At 40.4% G+C, this 18,252-nt stretch overlaps 1 protein-coding gene across 2 annotated transcripts in view; it reads right to left on the bottom strand.

Annotated features, from left to right (window-relative positions):
* The window catches only part of WWC2 (WW and C2 domain containing 2), a 177,587-nt gene that overhangs the window by 48,412 nt on the left and 110,923 nt on the right, over positions 1 to 18,252 (bottom strand). For both annotated transcript variants that reach the window (XM_089525423.1, XM_089525424.1), the window contains 3 exons: positions 16,261 to 16,500; positions 5,172 to 5,261; positions 2,721 to 3,331 (listed from right to left, as the gene is read on the bottom strand). In XM_089525423.1, the coding sequence (XP_089381549.1) occupies positions 2,721 to 3,331; positions 5,172 to 5,261; positions 16,261 to 16,500 (941 nt within the window). The remainder of the gene's footprint in view (positions 1 to 2,720; positions 3,332 to 5,171; positions 5,262 to 16,260; positions 16,501 to 18,252) is intronic.

The following is an 18,252-nucleotide window of genomic DNA, read 5'->3' on the forward strand; positions in this document are numbered from 1 at the left end:
GCTAACAACAACAACAACAACTATTATTATTATTATTATTATTATTATTATTATTATTATTATTAACCTTTATTTATGAAGCGCTGTAAATTTACACAGTGCTGTACATACAATCTTTTTAGTTAGACGATTCCCTGCCCTCGGGCTTACAATCTAAAAAGACATGACACTGAAGGAGAAGGGAATGGTGGAGGGAAAGGTCCAGCAATTCCTCTCTACCTCCAAGGCCTGGACCAAGGTAGATGGACTGGAGGGAGGGCTTGGCTTCATAATGGATGGTTAATCTTCTTCCAGGGAAAATACATACAGTACTCTCAAGTAGGATAATACATATACAGTACATAGCAATACAGGAAATGGTTTGATAAACAGGCACCAAAAGAACATCAAATAGTAAGCGACAATTATGCAATGCCTGGGAAGGCTTCTCTGAACAGGATGGTTTTCAACTCCGTTTTGAAGCTGGTTAAAGAAGTGATGGCTCTTGCTTGTGGGGGAAGAAGGTTCCAGGAGTGAGGGGCAGCAAGTGAAAAGGGGCGAATCTGGGATGGGGCAGAGGAAATCCTGGGCTGAGACAGCAGACCTTGATTACCAGAACGGAGGGCCCTGGTGGGAAGGTGAGGAGAAAGAAGGTCTGATAAGTAAGGAGGGGCCAGTCCATGGAGGGCTTTGAATGTCGACAGCAGGAGCTTATACTGAATGCGGAAAGGGAGAGGGAGCCAGTGAAGGGATGCCAACACAGGAGAGATGTGGTCAGAGCGGTGGGTGGAAGTGATAATGCGTGCAGCTGAATGCTGGACAGAGATTAAAGGACGGAGGTGAGAAAGAGGAAGCCCAGCCAGGAGAACATTACAGTAATCAAGTCGTGAGATCACTAGGGCATGGACCAGGATCTTGGCAGTAGAGGCAGAGAGAAATGGTCGGATTTTGGCAATATTGTACAAAAAGAATCTACAAGCCTTGGCTGTGGTCTGGATCTGAGGGATACACGACAGAGAGGAATCAAAGATAAAACCAAGACTGCGGGCTTGCTGGACTGGTTGAATAGAAGTGTTGCACACAGAGACAGAAAAGGAGTGTTGAAGGGTGGGCTTAGGAGGAAAGACAAGAAGCTCCGTCTTGGACATGTTGAGCTTCAACATGCCAACAATGTTCCACACTCTCTACATTGGACAAACAGGACAGTCTCTATGCAAATGGAATAATAGACACAAATCTGACATTAGAAATGGCAATACCCCAAAAACAGTTGCAGAACATTTCAACCTTCCTGGACATACAGTAGGGGATGTATGGGTCACGGCCCTTGAACAAGAAAGTTAATAAGGAAAACTAGAAAGAGAAACACAGCTGACTGAATTAGTCCTCCCTCCGAATTTGCGGGGGATCTGTTCTGGACACTCCCGTGAATTTGGAAATCTGTGGATATTCAAGCCCCTAGGCTTAAATGGCCTATGACTGTCCCTCTGTAAATAATCAAAACTGTGATCCGTGAAAACAGAGGGGCAACTGTATATTAACAAATTCCTGCCCATTAGCAGAGATATGAACAAAGACAAAACTTCATGACACACTGAATATATTAACACAATAATTTTCCCTACTGCACATATAAGAAAAGGAATCTTCTCTGAGAAATTTTTGAACCCAAGGAAACTGACCTTTATTGCTTTTACCCATCAACAGTAACTGTAAAGATCTTCAAGACCTGTATCACTTCCCCCACTCCTTTAAAAATTAGGGAAAGAAACAAGATTTGATCTTTCAGGATTCTATTACATTCTATCCCAGTCCTACAAGTGTATAAACATGCTTTATATCTGAAGCCTTAATATTACTCTGTACTGTATCAGAAGTGGGCATATATATATCTCATGCAAAAATAAAACCAGTTAGCCATATTTTTTCTTCTCCCCCGCGTCTTCATTTTTGCCCTTCCTGGCCAAAGATTGAATCTCTTGAACTTTTTTTCTGTGCAGCCTATATGATTTGTCCTACTGTTCCATCCCAACTCAACAACAATATTTGAATATATTCATATAGGCCACTGAGTAAACAGACTGACCATTTTTACATACAGTTGGCCCTTGGTATCCGTGAGGGAATCCACTCCGGACTCCCCCAGGGATACCAAAATCTGCAAATGTTCAAGTTCTGTTGTCCCCAGTGGCAGCGTGTGAACATGGCTGCACTGCCATTAGGGACAGCCCCCATTGTCCTGTGATGCACGGACATGTGGGCGCATCACCACTGGGGACAACAGAACTTAATGGTGGTGTGGCCATATGCATGCACCACCATGGGACAATGGGAGCTGTTCCTCATGGCGGTGCAGTTATGTGCACGTGCTGCCATTGGGGACAACGTGGGCTTGCCATCTGCAGATGCTTCAATTTGCGGATGGCAAGTCTGCACAAACCAGGAGCCGATTGTATTTTCACACACAGAGAATATACACTAAAATGAGAGGAAGTATCCATTAATATCAACTCTAGTTCCAATCCTACTCAAATGTGTTCAGTTACCTTCAACCCATGCTGACAATGACACATTCATTTTGTGTCAGAAAACAATAACATCCCTGCATGTTGTTCTTCGCACATACTTGTTTTAAAAGTAAACAGAATAGACACAGATAAATGTAAAGAGGTATTTCTTAGTCTAAACAACCAGACATACCAAAATGTAAACACGTAGGCTTGATTTTCTAACATTTTTACCTGTATTTCTTGAAGGTGACATGGTCTGGTTAAGACTTTCATCAAGGTCTTTATCATCTGCCAGTGACTGCGAAGACACTCTGGCTTCAGAATCCATTTGGTTGTCACAGAGGCTAATGCCTGCAAAATCACTGGGTAAATCACAGTCCTCAAAGTCTGTGCTGAGGTGATGTAATGGAGAATCTTGAGGAGGCACTGAGAATGCACCTTCCAAAGCCAAAGGTGATCCAGGAGGGGACAAGGAGGAAAGGGAAGATCTTGATGACAGTGATGTCACAGATTTTGGAGGTTCAGTTAATTTGGGAGTATGGCTTGCTGCCAAAGAGCCAGAAGAATCAATATATTCCATTCTCCCATGAGAACTGACTACTTCATTTTCATGAATTGTGGTAATAGGGCCTGAAGGAATGTAACCACATTTCTCTTGCAATAAAAAGTCCAGCTTATACTGATAGTCTAAGTCTGTAGGCTGATCACCTTGGTTGTAATACAGATCTGTAGAGCTAAGGGAATTCAGTGATCCCCGGCTGGAGGTGTTCAGGGATCCCTGACTGGATGCCAGGGATCCCAGGCTGCTCCCTGAAGACACAGATAATGTACTGGCAGAGAGACTGCAAAATAGCAATGATGATGATGTCAATTACAACAATAAACAACAACAATACAAACCTAAGAAGGACTCTGCTCAAATATCTATTCAATTAGCCTACAACAAAAGTCAAAATATTAAAATATAATAGAATACATCGTAAAATAGCCAAGTACAATACCATTTTGTAAAAAAGTAAAACTTTATACTATTTTTGGAATACAGCCTGGGCACAACACCTCTGTAAGATGTTTTGGAGCTAGTTCATTAAGTATACTAGATCTATGACAATGTTATACAGTCTTATAGGGACAAAGCAATTGTGAAGGGATCAGAGACTACAGGTCATGTTTAGATTACTTTATGTCCCAGAATTATCATTTCAGTACATCCTTTTTTTAGCTCTGCAATATATTGTAAGGGTTTCCTCTTCTTTTAGTTCACTGTGGGAACTCTATTTTATTACCTCTGGTATTTTCTATTTCATAGGTAGAGAAATTAGGACATGAACATTTCAATGTGTAATTGAAGAATGACAAAAGAATTGTATCCAGGAAATGTTACATGATCATATTGTCTTCTATGCTAATCAGTTATACTTCAGTTGTACTGAAATTGATTCAATTGAATTTGATTATACTGAAATTGATTTGTATTAACTTTGAATGCAAAGTTGCTTTTGTGTTCATACAGTTGTGTACAAACAAGAAAAAAAGGCATTGTTAGACATTATCCTTCAGATCCAGGTTTAGGAAGTATTTTGCACTGAGGTTCACCACAGTGGGAAAATGAGCAGCTGGACTGATTTGTAGTTCTGACAGCCTTTACATACATAAGACCTTATTCTTGCAAAAATGTAATTGCTAATGTTTAACCTTTCCCCTCCTAGAGACAGAAAGCATTTCTGAAAAAAATCTGAAAAATAGTCAACATATTTTTAAAGGTTAAGAAATCCCGACAAGATGAATATTCAGGTGCATCTACAATAAAGAAATAATGCTGTTTGACATCACTTTAATTGCCATACCTCTATCCTACAGAATCCTGGGATTTATAGTTTTCTAATGCACCAACACTCTTTGGCAGAGAAGGTGAAAAGACTTTGTAAAACTAAAAACCCCAGGATTCCATAGGATGGAGTTACATCACTTAAAGTGGTGTCAGACTGCATTATTTTTACAGTGTAGTGTACCCTCAGATGTAAGAGTATTTTAGTAGTTTAGGATATATTCTGTACAAAATTTTCACGTGGTTATTTTGCATGGAAAATGGCATTTTCTATAAAGGAAACATGTTTTTTTCTGAGCCAAAACTATTTCAGCATAGAAATTCTATGTGCAAATGGCCCTCATATGAATTTTATGTCAAATAAATTCTGAATTGAAATCTTTGAAGTCTGTATGGTTTTTGAAACCTTTCTTGTGGTGAAAAGAAATTTGCTAAAATTACTCATTGCTTTTTTGGGGGTAGGAAATTAGTAAAGAATTATCCCCTTATCCCCTTCCCATGCAGCTTAAATGCCTTGGGTGAGAAGGTATTAATTAGTCATCCATATATAATGTGCACTGAATCAGTGTGGGCTGTAAGGAACCTTAAGTTTTCAAAGATGGTATATTATATTTCTGTGGAATAAAAAGTAAACCTCTCCGGTGCCACGCTAGACAAACCAGTATTATTCAGAATTAGCTACCATTCCAACCTCTGTTGAATAAACCATTATTTTTCTTTTGTACCCCCCCTCCCGAGTGTTTAAATAGTGTAAACATCCCCCCCCCCAAAAAAAGGATTCAAAACGAAATATATCCACCACTCTGTTGGACAAACATTATTTTTCTTTTGAAGTGTAAACAGAGTAAACTGACCTTTTCAGCTGCAAATGCAAATTGGTTGTTTCTTTACTAGTTTCTTGAAGTTTCTGAACTAATTTGCTTCTTCTTTCTTCCAGTTTTAACCTAGATGATACAAGAACTATAATTACATTTTAAAGACTCTTTGTACTTCCCAACACATAAACACACAGGCAGATAAGATACATCCCTAAAAGCTCTCTAACCATTAATACAACTTTAATGCAAGGTGGCAACCAAAAAAAGGCAGTTCCCATATTCAACCAACTTCCTATTCTAAATAATGGTGATGAACAGAACTGAAGAAGCATGATTTCCACTGTATCATTACACCGATTAGTTAACACCAGTAATCGTGTAATTCCAGTTATTACGTGATCAAGCAGGATGTATTAATCAGCAATGTAAAGCATATTGGTAAAAAAACAAACAAGGAACTGCAATGATACATAACTCATTTACACAGATCCTCAAGACAACTACCAGTTTTCCCCCTTTTTCTGCCCTTGTTTCCTTCCAGCTCTCTAGCCAAACTAATTCTGAGATGACTTTGAAAAACATATTGACTTCTGGTTAGAACCAACTATGTAATCTGGCTCAGTCTGTTTGCGCAGTTCCATTGACTTCAACAACTACTTCAGAAATGCTCAGTTCTTGCCATGTGTCCTGATAGTTTGGTCTGTTCATTTCTCCTGACTTCTGTTCACTTTTAAATATTTCTCTTGACTTCTGTTCACTTTTAAATGTTCATCACTTTCCCTCATTGCACAAGAAGTTCTAAATTCCCACCAAAGTTCTGGCAATTGTATATTGTATTGTGTAGCATACATACTATATATAAATGAAATGTATGTCTATTTAATGTGTAGACCTTACTATAGAATTGAAATGCTGACATTGACCCGTTACAAACAGGCCTAAAAGTGCGTGCTCTGCGCGTGCTAGGGTTCGAAAGGGGCGTCCTTTCCGGACGCCCCCAACCATAGCACGTGCAGAGCGAGCACAAAATGGCAGCAGCCGTTCCACATGGCCGCCACCATTATGACATCACGGCTGCACCGCCTCTATATGGGGCGGCGCGGACGTGATGTCGTCACGACGTGCCAGGGCGAATAGTGCGCCCCTTCCCTGGCTGCAAAAGGAGCTCCGAAACGGAGCTCCTTTTGCGGTTTGCGTCGCTGGGCACAGCCTTCAGACAGCTGCACCCAGCAACGCAGAGGAGAAAGGGTCTCCTCCTACCCGCCGCCGCGGGGTGTCCTTGGGGCTTGAAGCCCCAAGGACACCCCTTTCCAGGCTGCGGGGAAGGGGCCTTTTGCCGCTTCCCCACAGCCTGGAAAGCGGCGGATCAGGGCCTCAGCGGCTGCCGCTCTAGCCACTGAGGCCCCAATCTGGTGGGGAAAGGGGCGGGTGCAGGCCGCCGCTTTTCAGCAGTCTGTAACCCGCCATTGTTTTAATTAAATAACCAACTGCAGGCCTTTTCTCGCATTATGTTGTTCCTATACAAACATTTTTACTGACATCATTAGTGAACAATTTCTTTCTCTATTTCTGTTTTTAACATCTTTAATATTAATCTAAACCATGCTGCTATTCTTTAGTTACTCCTTTAGCATTATTCAGATATTGTCTGAATAAAAATTATGTTAGCCTTATAAAAGGTTTAAATTTGCTTTAGAAACTTTTCCTTTGGGAAGCTTGTCTCTGAAATACAGACACAGGATGAAGTTTCAAATGCACAGGCCCTATCAAAGGTTCTTCTGTGCATCCAAGTCAGACATATAAGCTCTTGGGGGCTTAGCACTAAGGTTTATTTTCTTTGTGATGTAGACATCTTAAGGGGTGTGTGTGAAGGCCCCCACTTTAGTGTGGCATTTTAATACACATTGAAGACTATACATGTTGAAGATTACATTGAAGCGTAATCTTCTAAATGCTGCATTAGTACAGGTCCAGAAAAAGGATTGAAAATTGTTTCAATGGAGAGGGCTGTGGGTCCTTAAATATTAGGTTTAATTGGGCAAAATGCTTCTTTCTTTCTTTCTTTCTTTCGCCCAATGGGTGATTTATGATTGCTCTTCATATTACCACCACTTCCATATCTTTGTGGAGAGGCTACTAATTTGATCAGGAAATGGTACATTGGGTAAATATCATAAAGCCTTGAAAGTTTCACAAAATCTAAAGTTCTCTGATACAGGGGTCAGTTTATTCCATGGGGAAATTACAGACATGACACAGGTGCCTATATTTACTGATCAGTGGAAGAAACAGTAGCTGACTGAAGGGCTTCAACTGGGAAAACAGTACAAGTGGCCTTAAGCCCCTGCAGCATTTCCCTGACCAAATCAGTAAACCCACCCAATCTATAGCTGGTTTTGGGGAGTGGGAAGAGATTTATGAAATCACAGATCTCACAGAGTAACATGTAGTTTAATAATTATACATTGGGTAATGTTCTTTTGATACATGACCTGTATCTTACTGTATTACATTACAACAACCCAACAAAATAGGAGAAATGATTCAGTGTCCAGATGTCATAAGAACATTAAGCGGCTTCATCTTAAAATTCCCATCTGGCTGTAAAGATCTTCTTTAACAACTCAGGGTCAGATCGCCTCTGAAATTATAGTAATCATTCCAGGAAGCCAACAGACAAAAAGGATAAATTGGAATTTTCTAAAGTCCTCTAGGTTTTGGCTAAGTCAGTAAGCATGACTAGATGTCTCATTTCAGAAATAGACTTATGTGACAGTGTAAAACATTGATGAATATGACCAGAGGAGTGAGATAGAACAAACGCATAGGCATGCTTTACAGACATAGGAGTCTGGATATGGCTGGCCTCCCTGTGGCTGCCCTGACAGTGTTTTCTGCAAGCCAAATGAACACACTTTCTAGTGGCACAGCCAGGCTGGGAAAACTTTCTTCTTGCTTTCTTTGCAGAGAAGGAAAAAAAAAGTGCAGCTGAGTGATCAAGATTGATGCCAATAGTATACGGTGATTTTGTTTTGATATGAACCTCAGTTCTAGGGAGGGCTTAATAGCTGAAGACTAACTTGGATGGTAAATACTTTACTCAGCCTCTAAGTGAAGGTTAATTACAGCCTGTCAAGATTTCCTGTTCTCACAGGGAACCATCTTATTTTGGCGGCAATCCTGTCACTTTATGTCAGAACAGTAGCCACATGTATTGTGTTGGGATGGCCTGAGTGTAAGGATAGTTAACTGAAAACAGGCAGGATACAATACTTGTAAGTACATTAGATTCAGTCAATATAAGAAAAAAAAAACATCCATCATCAGGAATAAGCAGAGAGGTCAGGAAAACTGAGCTTGACATCAATGGCAAGTCCATCTATATTCTTGTAGGGGAAGGTAGAGGAACATTGGAATGGCTGGGCTAGCATGCCCCCGCCACCAATGATTACAAGTTACATTATATTCCATATGCTGCATTTTACCGACATGAAATAAATGTTACAGAATTAGAATACACTGCACTGTTGGGGATGTTACATTCCATCTTATTTTATTACTTCTTCCTGATGTACAAATGAACTTGTGGCAGTGTAAAAACCAAAACAAATCCCTACTCCTCACTTTTAGTTTCAGGGTATGTCAGGCTAAGAGGAAGTGAATAGCCCACATTCATCCAGTGAGTTCATGGCTCAATGGGGAACAGAACTTGACCTCCCAAGTCCCCAGTCCAATACTCAAACCACTAAACCATTCTGGTTCTCTTTAGCATAGCAATATGGGTAAGGGTCTTTCTCCAGCTTATTCCCCAAACCTCCCCTGTTTGTAGCATGGTCTCAAGGAAGAGTTCAGAAGCCTTCATTTCAGTTTTAGATTAACTGCATGTTGTCATGCTGTCTGAACCAGCACAAGCTGTGATTAATCTTATTTACTGTTAGTAAAATCTGAAAATGCTATTTTCTCATCTTGAAATCAAGAAACAGCTTTGTGGCATTATAGATTTCACTGGAAAGCCTGCAGAGCTGGGCCTGTAAGCTCACTTCCTTACAGGAACATATTTCAATATATACTTAGTGTACTAAACTGGGGCTTTTAATTCTCCCTTATGATGTCTATATCACAAAAGTGATAAAGTCTGTAAACAGCTAAGAAGCACGGGCCTATCTTTTGTACTGAGGCAGGTGAATTATTGATAGGTAAGGAATATATACTATGGCTCCTTGGAGATGGCATTTTCAGAGTAATTTCTGCCTTCAATACCTCTTGCATATTTTGGGATGTGAATTTATCTTGTTTGAGCTAAATGCAAGTTGCCCAGTTACATATTAGCAAAGGGACATTTCTTTGACTGTAATTGTTTCCATTGGAGTAAAAGCCTATGGTTAATTAATTTATTTAGAAACAATTTTACACTGCTATATTTGCAGAAAATAAGAGTGACATGTACAAAACCTATACATCAGTAATAGTAAAATTCATAAGAGCCAAAATATCTGGGGGAACTCAAGGCCTGATTAAGAAAAAAGTTATATCTCCCCTTCTAAATACAGGTAGAAAAGGAGACATGGGCCCGAAAGAGATGGACAGGAAAGAGAGGCTTCTAGCTGCTTTGGGGGCAGGGTGTGCAGATGACGCATGTCCCCGGAGCAGCCAGAAGCCATGTGGAGAGTGTGCCCACCTGGGAAAAGCCAGCACAAGAAGGAGTGAGTAGTGTCTCATTCAGGATGGTGGTGGCTGCCTGGATCAGGATCAGGCCGTGCAGTTGTCATAGTCCTGTGGCGATTGGAGAGAGACCAGGGCCTAAGGCTGCTCCAAACTTATGGTCTGCATGACCCTATGGATGTCCCAGTATTGAGGTACTGCCATAAAGAAGCCCTTCCTGTTCTTAATGTACTGTCACCTTATGATACCTTCAGGGACCACAAAGAGGATCTCTTTAAATCCAGCAAGATTATATTAGAGGAGAAGGCAGTCCTTCAACAAACCTAAGGAGTTTATCACACTGCCCTTTTCTGTCCTTCCCTCCCAAGCTAGGTGCGGGATGGTAAGTTTTAAACATGGATTTTATCACACTCCTCTGTGCCCAGTCAGTGCCCAGTCAGGAGAAAGCAGGCCTGTACCTGATCTCCAATACTTTGCATGGAGGCGTGCAATAAAATTCATGTTTAAAAATTTTCATCCCATGCCTGCCTCAGGAGGGAAGGATGGGAAAGGGCAATGTGATAAACTCCTAAATTAGAGCTGTTTCAGGTCAAAACCAGTACTTTGAATTTTGTCTGAAATTACAGTCCTCCCTTCATTTTTGAGGATTTGGAACCCACGTCCCTTGCTTATGCGCGAGGGACAAATGAGGTGGGGAAATAATGGGCCATATGCTCAGGCACGCACATGTGTGCTCCTGCAGCAGTGTGACTATATTCAAGCCAATGGGGCTTGAATATAGGCAAATCTCCATTTTTGCAAGGGGGTCTGGAACGGATCCTCCATGAAAAAGGAGGGGCGACTGTACACAGATCAGACTAATAAACTAAAATAGATTCATATTATTGAATTCTGAATCTCCTACTTTTTAAAAAAATCCTCATAATGTTGGATAATTCTGGCTAGTCTTTTCTGTAAGTTGCGCTTGACATCCCCATGAGATACGTGGGGCTCTGTAGGCTTTGTTGCAGCTCTGGATTTAGATGAGGCTACCTAGTTATGCTGATTTCCTGGTAAACCAGCTCAGAAAAGGACCTCCAAGTACCCATGGCCTATGTGAAACTATTCTGAAGAAAACTGGTTAAGTAAATTTTTACAACATAGAGTCTGCCATTGTTAAAAAAATTAATAAAAATCTACATTATATCATTCCCCTCCATACTTTTCCCCAAGTGTGTTATAGCTACAGAGGCGTGAATGTGCATTACTATTTAAATCATTTGTGGGAGAAGAATTCCTATTTCAGTGGGCAATATACTCATTTTGACCACCTCCTCTCCATTATACCAAATATCTGAATTGTCTCCAAGGTCTAATCAGAGATAACAGCAGGCAAATTCACCTCTCCTGTGTTCTCCCTATAGGGGAAAGTGTGAAGTAAGCACAGCTTCCCAGGCTCAAGCACCAGCTGCAGCAACACTCTTGGAAATGATTTAATCCAGAGCTTGAAAATGATTTGTTAAAATTAATTACTTCTAATTGGTTAAACATTTTAACAAATGATTTTAATCATTAAGCAACAAAGTTGTTACCAGACTGAGTAATGCTTAATAGTTCATGTCATTTTAATTTGTTGCTTTGTCAGTGGGTGATAGTGGGAGGTTGGGGGGCAATTTTTTTATCATTTTGATTTGTTTTAAGTGTAAAAGTATCTTGTTACTAATATGTGCCTTACTATTAATATTATGATTTAATTGAAACTGCATTTTTCTTTATGGCTTTGAATAAAAATTGCTACAGGGCATACTGGATTTCTTCAGATTTCAATTTCACGTGTTTTAGGTTGCTGGTTAGCATGTTGGACATTTATCCCATTCTCTGCATGAAACAATTCTGTATTGATAGTCATGCTTTATGGCTTGGGAAATAAATTGAACCAAATGAATCCAATTTTGGGCCCATACAGACAGGCCAAAATAAATCTGCTTCGGATCACTTTGGAGGTATGCTGTTTAAATGACACATACATCTTAAGAGGCCAGAAGCTGTGCCAAAGCTGCACTCCAGTCCTTAGGACTGGAGTGTGGCTTTGGCACAGTTTCTGGTCTCTTAGGACACATGCATCATTTAAACAGCATACCTCCAAAGTGACCCGAAGCAGCTTTATTTTGGCCTGTCTGTACGGGCTCTTTGTTAACAAGAAGATAGTACTCTCTGTTTACTATCTTCTTATCCAATGAAGGCTTTAACCCCTTCCTTCAAAAAATAAATATATCCCACAACTGAATTTAGAAAGCTTTTGTCTAGGCACAATTTAAAAGCCATCTGTTCTTTAGTCATCACCCTTTCCAAAACATACTACTTTTTTTGTGCTGGCACAATGTTAGGAGGTAATTCCTTGGAACTATCTTACTACTAATGCCTTCTGTGCCATTATTTCACAATACAGTAGTTATCAGAATATATTTCTGAACTGCCATCAGAAAGAAAAACTAGATCTTCCAGAGTTATGTAACACATTGCTTCTTCACACCCTAGGACTCAACCATCAAAACTCATTTCCTATGGAATGCAGGTATCCATGTTCAAAGATATCCTGATCAAGAACACATTCCAAAACGACCTAAGAAGAAGTCCCAATAGGCCTCAAGCTTCCACAAATCTGGCTTCCCCATGGATCCAATTCTCCTCTCTTTTTTGCAACTCCTTCAGCTACTGTGATCTCAGTTTCTGTCTCTTTTCTTCTACTAATGCTTCCTTTATCATCGAAAATCACCTAAAATGCACTATGTGATTTTAATCATGATGTGATTTTTTTTAAAAAAACAACCCTCAACAGAAAACACAATCCTTGTCTTCAAGTAGTTACAAGTCTATGAAAGCTATGCCAGCAACTTCTACCTTTCAGTTTGTTGCACAGGTGCTGCTAGATCCCTTTTCATACTGATTTTCCAGACTAACACAGCTACGTCTTTGAATTCTACCACCTAAGAGAATATGAGTAACTAATTCTTATCTTTCCCATATGGTTGTGGGAAGGGAAAAAAGGACACCTATGTTTTCCATATGGCACCTTAAATGTAAGTGGATGTTCAGATTGGAAACAGTCCTGAGACAAGACAAGCAAAAAGAGGGAAAGAAAACCTTAAAGGTATGGCAGTTCTCCCAGTGGCTGCCAAACTGCCTCATGGCTACAGGACTGGTTATTCCATTAGACAAAGTGAGTGGGCCATTTCAGGTAGTAGATTATCACTCCCCTTCCAGACCTTGCCATTTGGGAAAACTGTTATTTGTGGACTTCTCTAATCTTCCAAAATGTTAGTCTGAGACACTGCTGTCAGAGTGATGCATTGTTTACAGTTTATATGGGGAAATTATGCTCACCACCAACAAAACCTCCCAGACTCTGTGAGGTCTTCATAGCCTAACATTTACTGTATAAAATGGTGAGAAGGGGATTATAGTGGATGGGATGGAGAAGAGGGATGGCAGCAGGGGCCAAAGCATCTCTGTGAGAGGAAGCAACAGTGGAAAGCCGAAAGAGGCAACATGTTTCTTTTCCCAGCTTCAATAGCCAAAAAGTTGGGCTGGCACTGCATGGCTGCAAAAACTACTCCAATTATGGAACTCCAATTTGCAGAATTTTTGAACATTCTAATCCAGACAGCTCTTGATACTGGATATCAGAGCTTATTCTCTTGCCTACTTTCTACTGAATCACAATGCAGATATATTGTGAAAAAAACTACTAGTGTTTACTTAAAAGACCATTTTTTCATCCGCTGTGGGTCAGACAATACCTTGCCAGAGGCACAATTTTACAAAACAGACAAAGGGTTTATATTTGAAAAGTATTAAATTTAAAAAGTCTCTTAAAAGCAGACATGTACAGCAAGAAAAAAATGTTCTTAAGGGAAAGAATATATGTATCTGTAACTGTGGATGCTTGCATACCCCAGAACCTTAGGCTTAAAAATTCAAATGTCCGGGGGGGGGGGGGGAGATGTAATAGATCCCCACTAAAGTCCAGCAGAAAACAGAGTGCCTGTTTTTCTTTTCTCAGTTTTCAACAATGATTTAGGACTAACTTAATCTTCTTCCCTTTGAGGTTAGGAAGAATGTTTCTGAACATTTTTAATGACTACAGAGAACTATGTCTTTGGAAATAATGTTTCACAAAGGAAGGCTTATACTTTTTTCCTGGCAAATCCATTCTAACTTATTTATTATTACTCCAAGTCCATGAGAGGAAAAAAAAGAAAGGAGACCCTTTGTGATGTATACTCAATGCTAGTTTACACTCTTACATACATCACTTAAAATGGCATCTTCATTTATTCTGTTGCCTGGATTGAGAATACTCAGTTGTTCATCTGAAGTTAAAATTATAACGCAACAACCTGACTGTTTGGAGAGACTGACCATACAAAGAGACTGACCAAAACATAGGTTTTAGTCATGCACCTTTATGATAAGCCAGGGTTTTGGAGAATACCAATATATCAAGATCAAATCAGCATACTAGTGCATGATGTCGTCACTCTCACTTTGCTCCTTATGTCAGTAGAAGTTGTTAAACAAACCATAGAACTGCCATTCATTGCTTATTTATTGTGAGATCCAAACTAAAGATTCTAATTTGTCATGAGCCATGGTTTGTGCCTAGCTTATTGGGAAAGAGAGAAGTTAGAAATCCTGGTTCAGATACTATGGGGCTGTCCATCCGAGATATAAAACACAGTTTCGCCCTATTTTGAAACCTAATTGTTTAAACAACAAATGTGGCCAACATGGGAGGAATCTGGGATGAAGTCATGCTCCAGTTCAAGCCAGAAAGTGTGAACTAATGCATTGGCACATGGATTGCCTGTCAGCGTGGGGACAGGAGCAGAGGCTGGGGCTGGTGCCATTGCTGTCCATTATTATTATTTTTTGTCACTGGCTCACAACTTGACTGAACCTGTACACGCGTGGTGAGTTGCACCATCATCATTTTTTAAATGCTGTTTTTAATTGTTTTATCTTGATGTATTTTCTGTTTAAATCTGTACACCGCTTTGATCAAAAGTTGGAAAAGCGGGATAAAAATAAACTTATATATATATATTTTTATTATATATTATCCCACTGCACACTCCATGAAGCAAAATGACAACCAGCATGGGGCGTTACCAGCAATACAATTAATTTAATGATAAGGTTAACAAATTGGCTTATCTAACAGGATTATGGGGGGAAAGGGGCATGTACAGAGGGCCTCCATGATTGCGCTGTGGCAATGTGGCCCTGGGCATACTGATGTGCAATCAAAGTGGGTGGGCGCACTGCATGTTGTACTGGGCATCAAATGGGCTGGCGGGTGGGTGGCACAAGGGAGGCAATTGGTGGCTGCTGGCAGTACATCCATGCACATGCATGCGTTTGGGGCGGAAGAGAAAAAAATGGCACAGCATTGCTTGTACCTGCAAATGCTCAATTTACACCAATCAGTCCTAGCAGAAAAAGGGGAGCAGTGCAGACTGGTCATGGGTGTTCAGCATTTTGTAGGAGCTGACAGTACGGTCAGCAGGTTCTCCTTGTGAACTGGGAAAGCCCAGAGGTAAGCTGGCTTTCCCCCTCTATTTGCTCAGCCCTGTGACAAACTAACTATATACAGACGGCCTGTTGTTTGTTTATCCACTACCACCAGTAGAAGGAGGCTAATGGAAGAAGTCCAACAGTGTGCATAAACATACTGTTTGTACATGATAATCTAGAGTTATCCTGGATACCTAGCCAGTCTTTTCACATGACTATCTCACTAATTACTGAGAAGAAATGCCCTTTCTTATAATTATGATTGGCTCTATTTGCACATAACAATAAGCCAAGAATCTTGGCTTAATAAACCATGATGCAAATTTATATAAATTACATTTTCACACACTAGATTTCTATTTCTGAGTGTATTTTGCCAAGTGTGGAAGACACATAAGCTATGTAGTTTGCAGCACAAACAAGCCATTACCAGTCTGCCATCTGAATTTCAGTCAATGTAGTTTTATATATATATATATATATATATATATATATATGCGCGCAAGCACATGGGTAAAGTAATATTTATCCAATGCAAGAGATTCGAATGCTGAAGCAATGGAGATAACTTTTGCAACAAAGAGTTCACGCAAGTCACAGTCAAAGCTACAAAACCTGCCAATGAGGTATTGTGAACTGCTGACTTTTTCAGCTATTTAACATCAAGCCAGGTATTTTCATGCTGGTCACAAATGCAGAGTGACAGAAGGCTTCGAAGAATACGAACTCTGTGAATGTCTCCTTGCATTACTGCCCAGTGGACTAATAATAAATTTAATTAAAATCTACACCGAACAGCTACTGAAGAAAAGTGGCCCATCAGGGCATAGCTCAGACTAAACAATGAGTATAAAGGTTAAAGGGAAGAAAAAAGTACTTAATATTAGAAGGAAGGATTATTTTTAACCTTTCTGTAAGTTCATCACTAGGTGTGCTCTTCACAGATAGCTCTTCTTCCAGCCTCTTCCTTTCCATTTCCAGATGCTTCAATTCATCTTCAGAGCGTTTGCAAGGGGTGACAAATTGAAGCTCTTTCAAAAGCTCTTCTTTTTCATTAATCAGCATCAACTTTTCCTTCTCAATATCCAGTGTTCCTGGCCAAGCCTCACTTTCTAACTTAGACAGTTCAATCTTTAAGTTTGCCATCCTAAAAACACAAGCATAAAGAGAAAAATTGGGAGAGAGGGGAGGAAGAGAGAAAGTGAGAGAGAAGAAAAGATGAGTACTAGGCACCTGAAACTGTTACATAACTGTGACTGGTTTAATATAAATATGTACAGTGGGCTCTTGGTATCCGCTGGCAGTTGGTTCCAGGAACTCCTGTGGATACCAAAATCTGTGGATGCTCAAATGCCATTAAATACAATAGTGTAGTAAAATAATATTTCTTATATAACTGACAGAGACCCAACACAGATGGGCCAAAAGAAGCTGCTTTTCGGGCATGGCATTTAGATGATGCACGCCCCCAAAGCAACTGGAACCCAATCCAAAGCTGCCAAAGGTGGCCCAAAGCCACTGGAAAAAGGATCAGATTTAATTCACTCCTGCTGCTGGCCTGTTTGGAACCACAGCTGTGGCTTTGAGAGTGGGCCATGCAGTTGCCCCTGTCCCGGGCTAATCGCTGCTTGATAGTGCTCCATGATGCTTTGGGCCAAAATCAAGGTATGCTTTCTGGAATTTATATGTATTTTTAAATATTTTCAAACCATGGATAGTTGAATCCATGGATATGGAGAGCTGTCTGTATTTAGATTTGGCAAGTCAATATGATGTAAGTAAAAGAATTAGTAAAATCAGTTCTGTTCCAAGAAGCCTTAGCAGCAGATACATCATGATACTTTTCACAATAAGTCTTATGTTAGTTTGGGTGATATGGACTCAGGCCCTGTACAGACCAGCACTTTGTGCCAGCCTGGGAGTGGAGTCAGGGTGCAGCGTCCAGGAGGAAAGGGGCGGCTGCAGGCCGCCTCTTTGGGATGGTCTGTATAGCCCCTCAGTCACTCATTTATGCATGCATTGTGGGCTTCAAAACCAAGAGCACATTTTACCTTCCCACCTCTTTGATTCTCCTTTCCGACTTCCAATGCTATTACGAGCTCTTCAAGAGTAGATCAAAGTACAATCTATACTGGGAGTGTGGACAATGCAGCCAGTCGGCCAAACATGGCACCTGAAATCCACTTTTGTGGTCTCCAAAGCACCCTTGGAGACTCACAAAAAGATCCCAGGCTCATTTTTTTAAATGATGTACTGCTTTTCGCCTGAAAACCAATTAAAATCTTCCACATAGTTTGGGGGCATGGCAATTAGATGACATATACCCTCAAACCACGTGGAAGCTGAAACGGGGCTGCTTAAAGCAGCTCAAACCCAGCTGCAAAAGGAGCGGATTTTATCTGCTCATTGCCACAGCCTGTTCAGGACCGTAGCAGTGACTGGCCTTGGGACTGTGGTGTTTGGTTGCCATGGTCCGGCAGTGATTGGTGCCGTGTCTGAGGCCAAGGGCTGCTGAATCTGAACTACAGAAAGAATGCGGTTTGATACCACTTTAACTGCCATGACTCAATGATATAAATTCTATGAATTTGTAGTTCTGTGAACTATTTAGCCTTCTCTCTCGGTGAGCTCTGGTGCCACAACAAAATACAAAACCGATAGCATTGAGCCAAGGCAATTAAACTGGTGTCAAACTGCATTATTTCTGCAGTGCAGGGGTAACCAAGTATATGAACTCTAAAATGCCATCTTAGGCTTTGATGAAATATTATTTTATCAGTGTCAAGGAAGTTTTTGTATAATGAATCTATTACTATACTTTTTCTTGGCAAATTAAGGTTTTAGCCCTCTTGACTAGCACCATTTGTCAACACCAGTTTCCATTTTTAAGGCAGGCCTT

This window comes from Sceloporus occidentalis, unplaced genomic scaffold, assembly GCF_023333645.1.
Source record: "Sceloporus occidentalis isolate IW3139 unplaced genomic scaffold, rSceOcc1.0.p SCAF_5, whole genome shotgun sequence".
In the NCBI taxonomy this organism is placed as follows: Eukaryota; Metazoa; Chordata; class Lepidosauria; order Squamata; family Phrynosomatidae; genus Sceloporus; species Sceloporus occidentalis.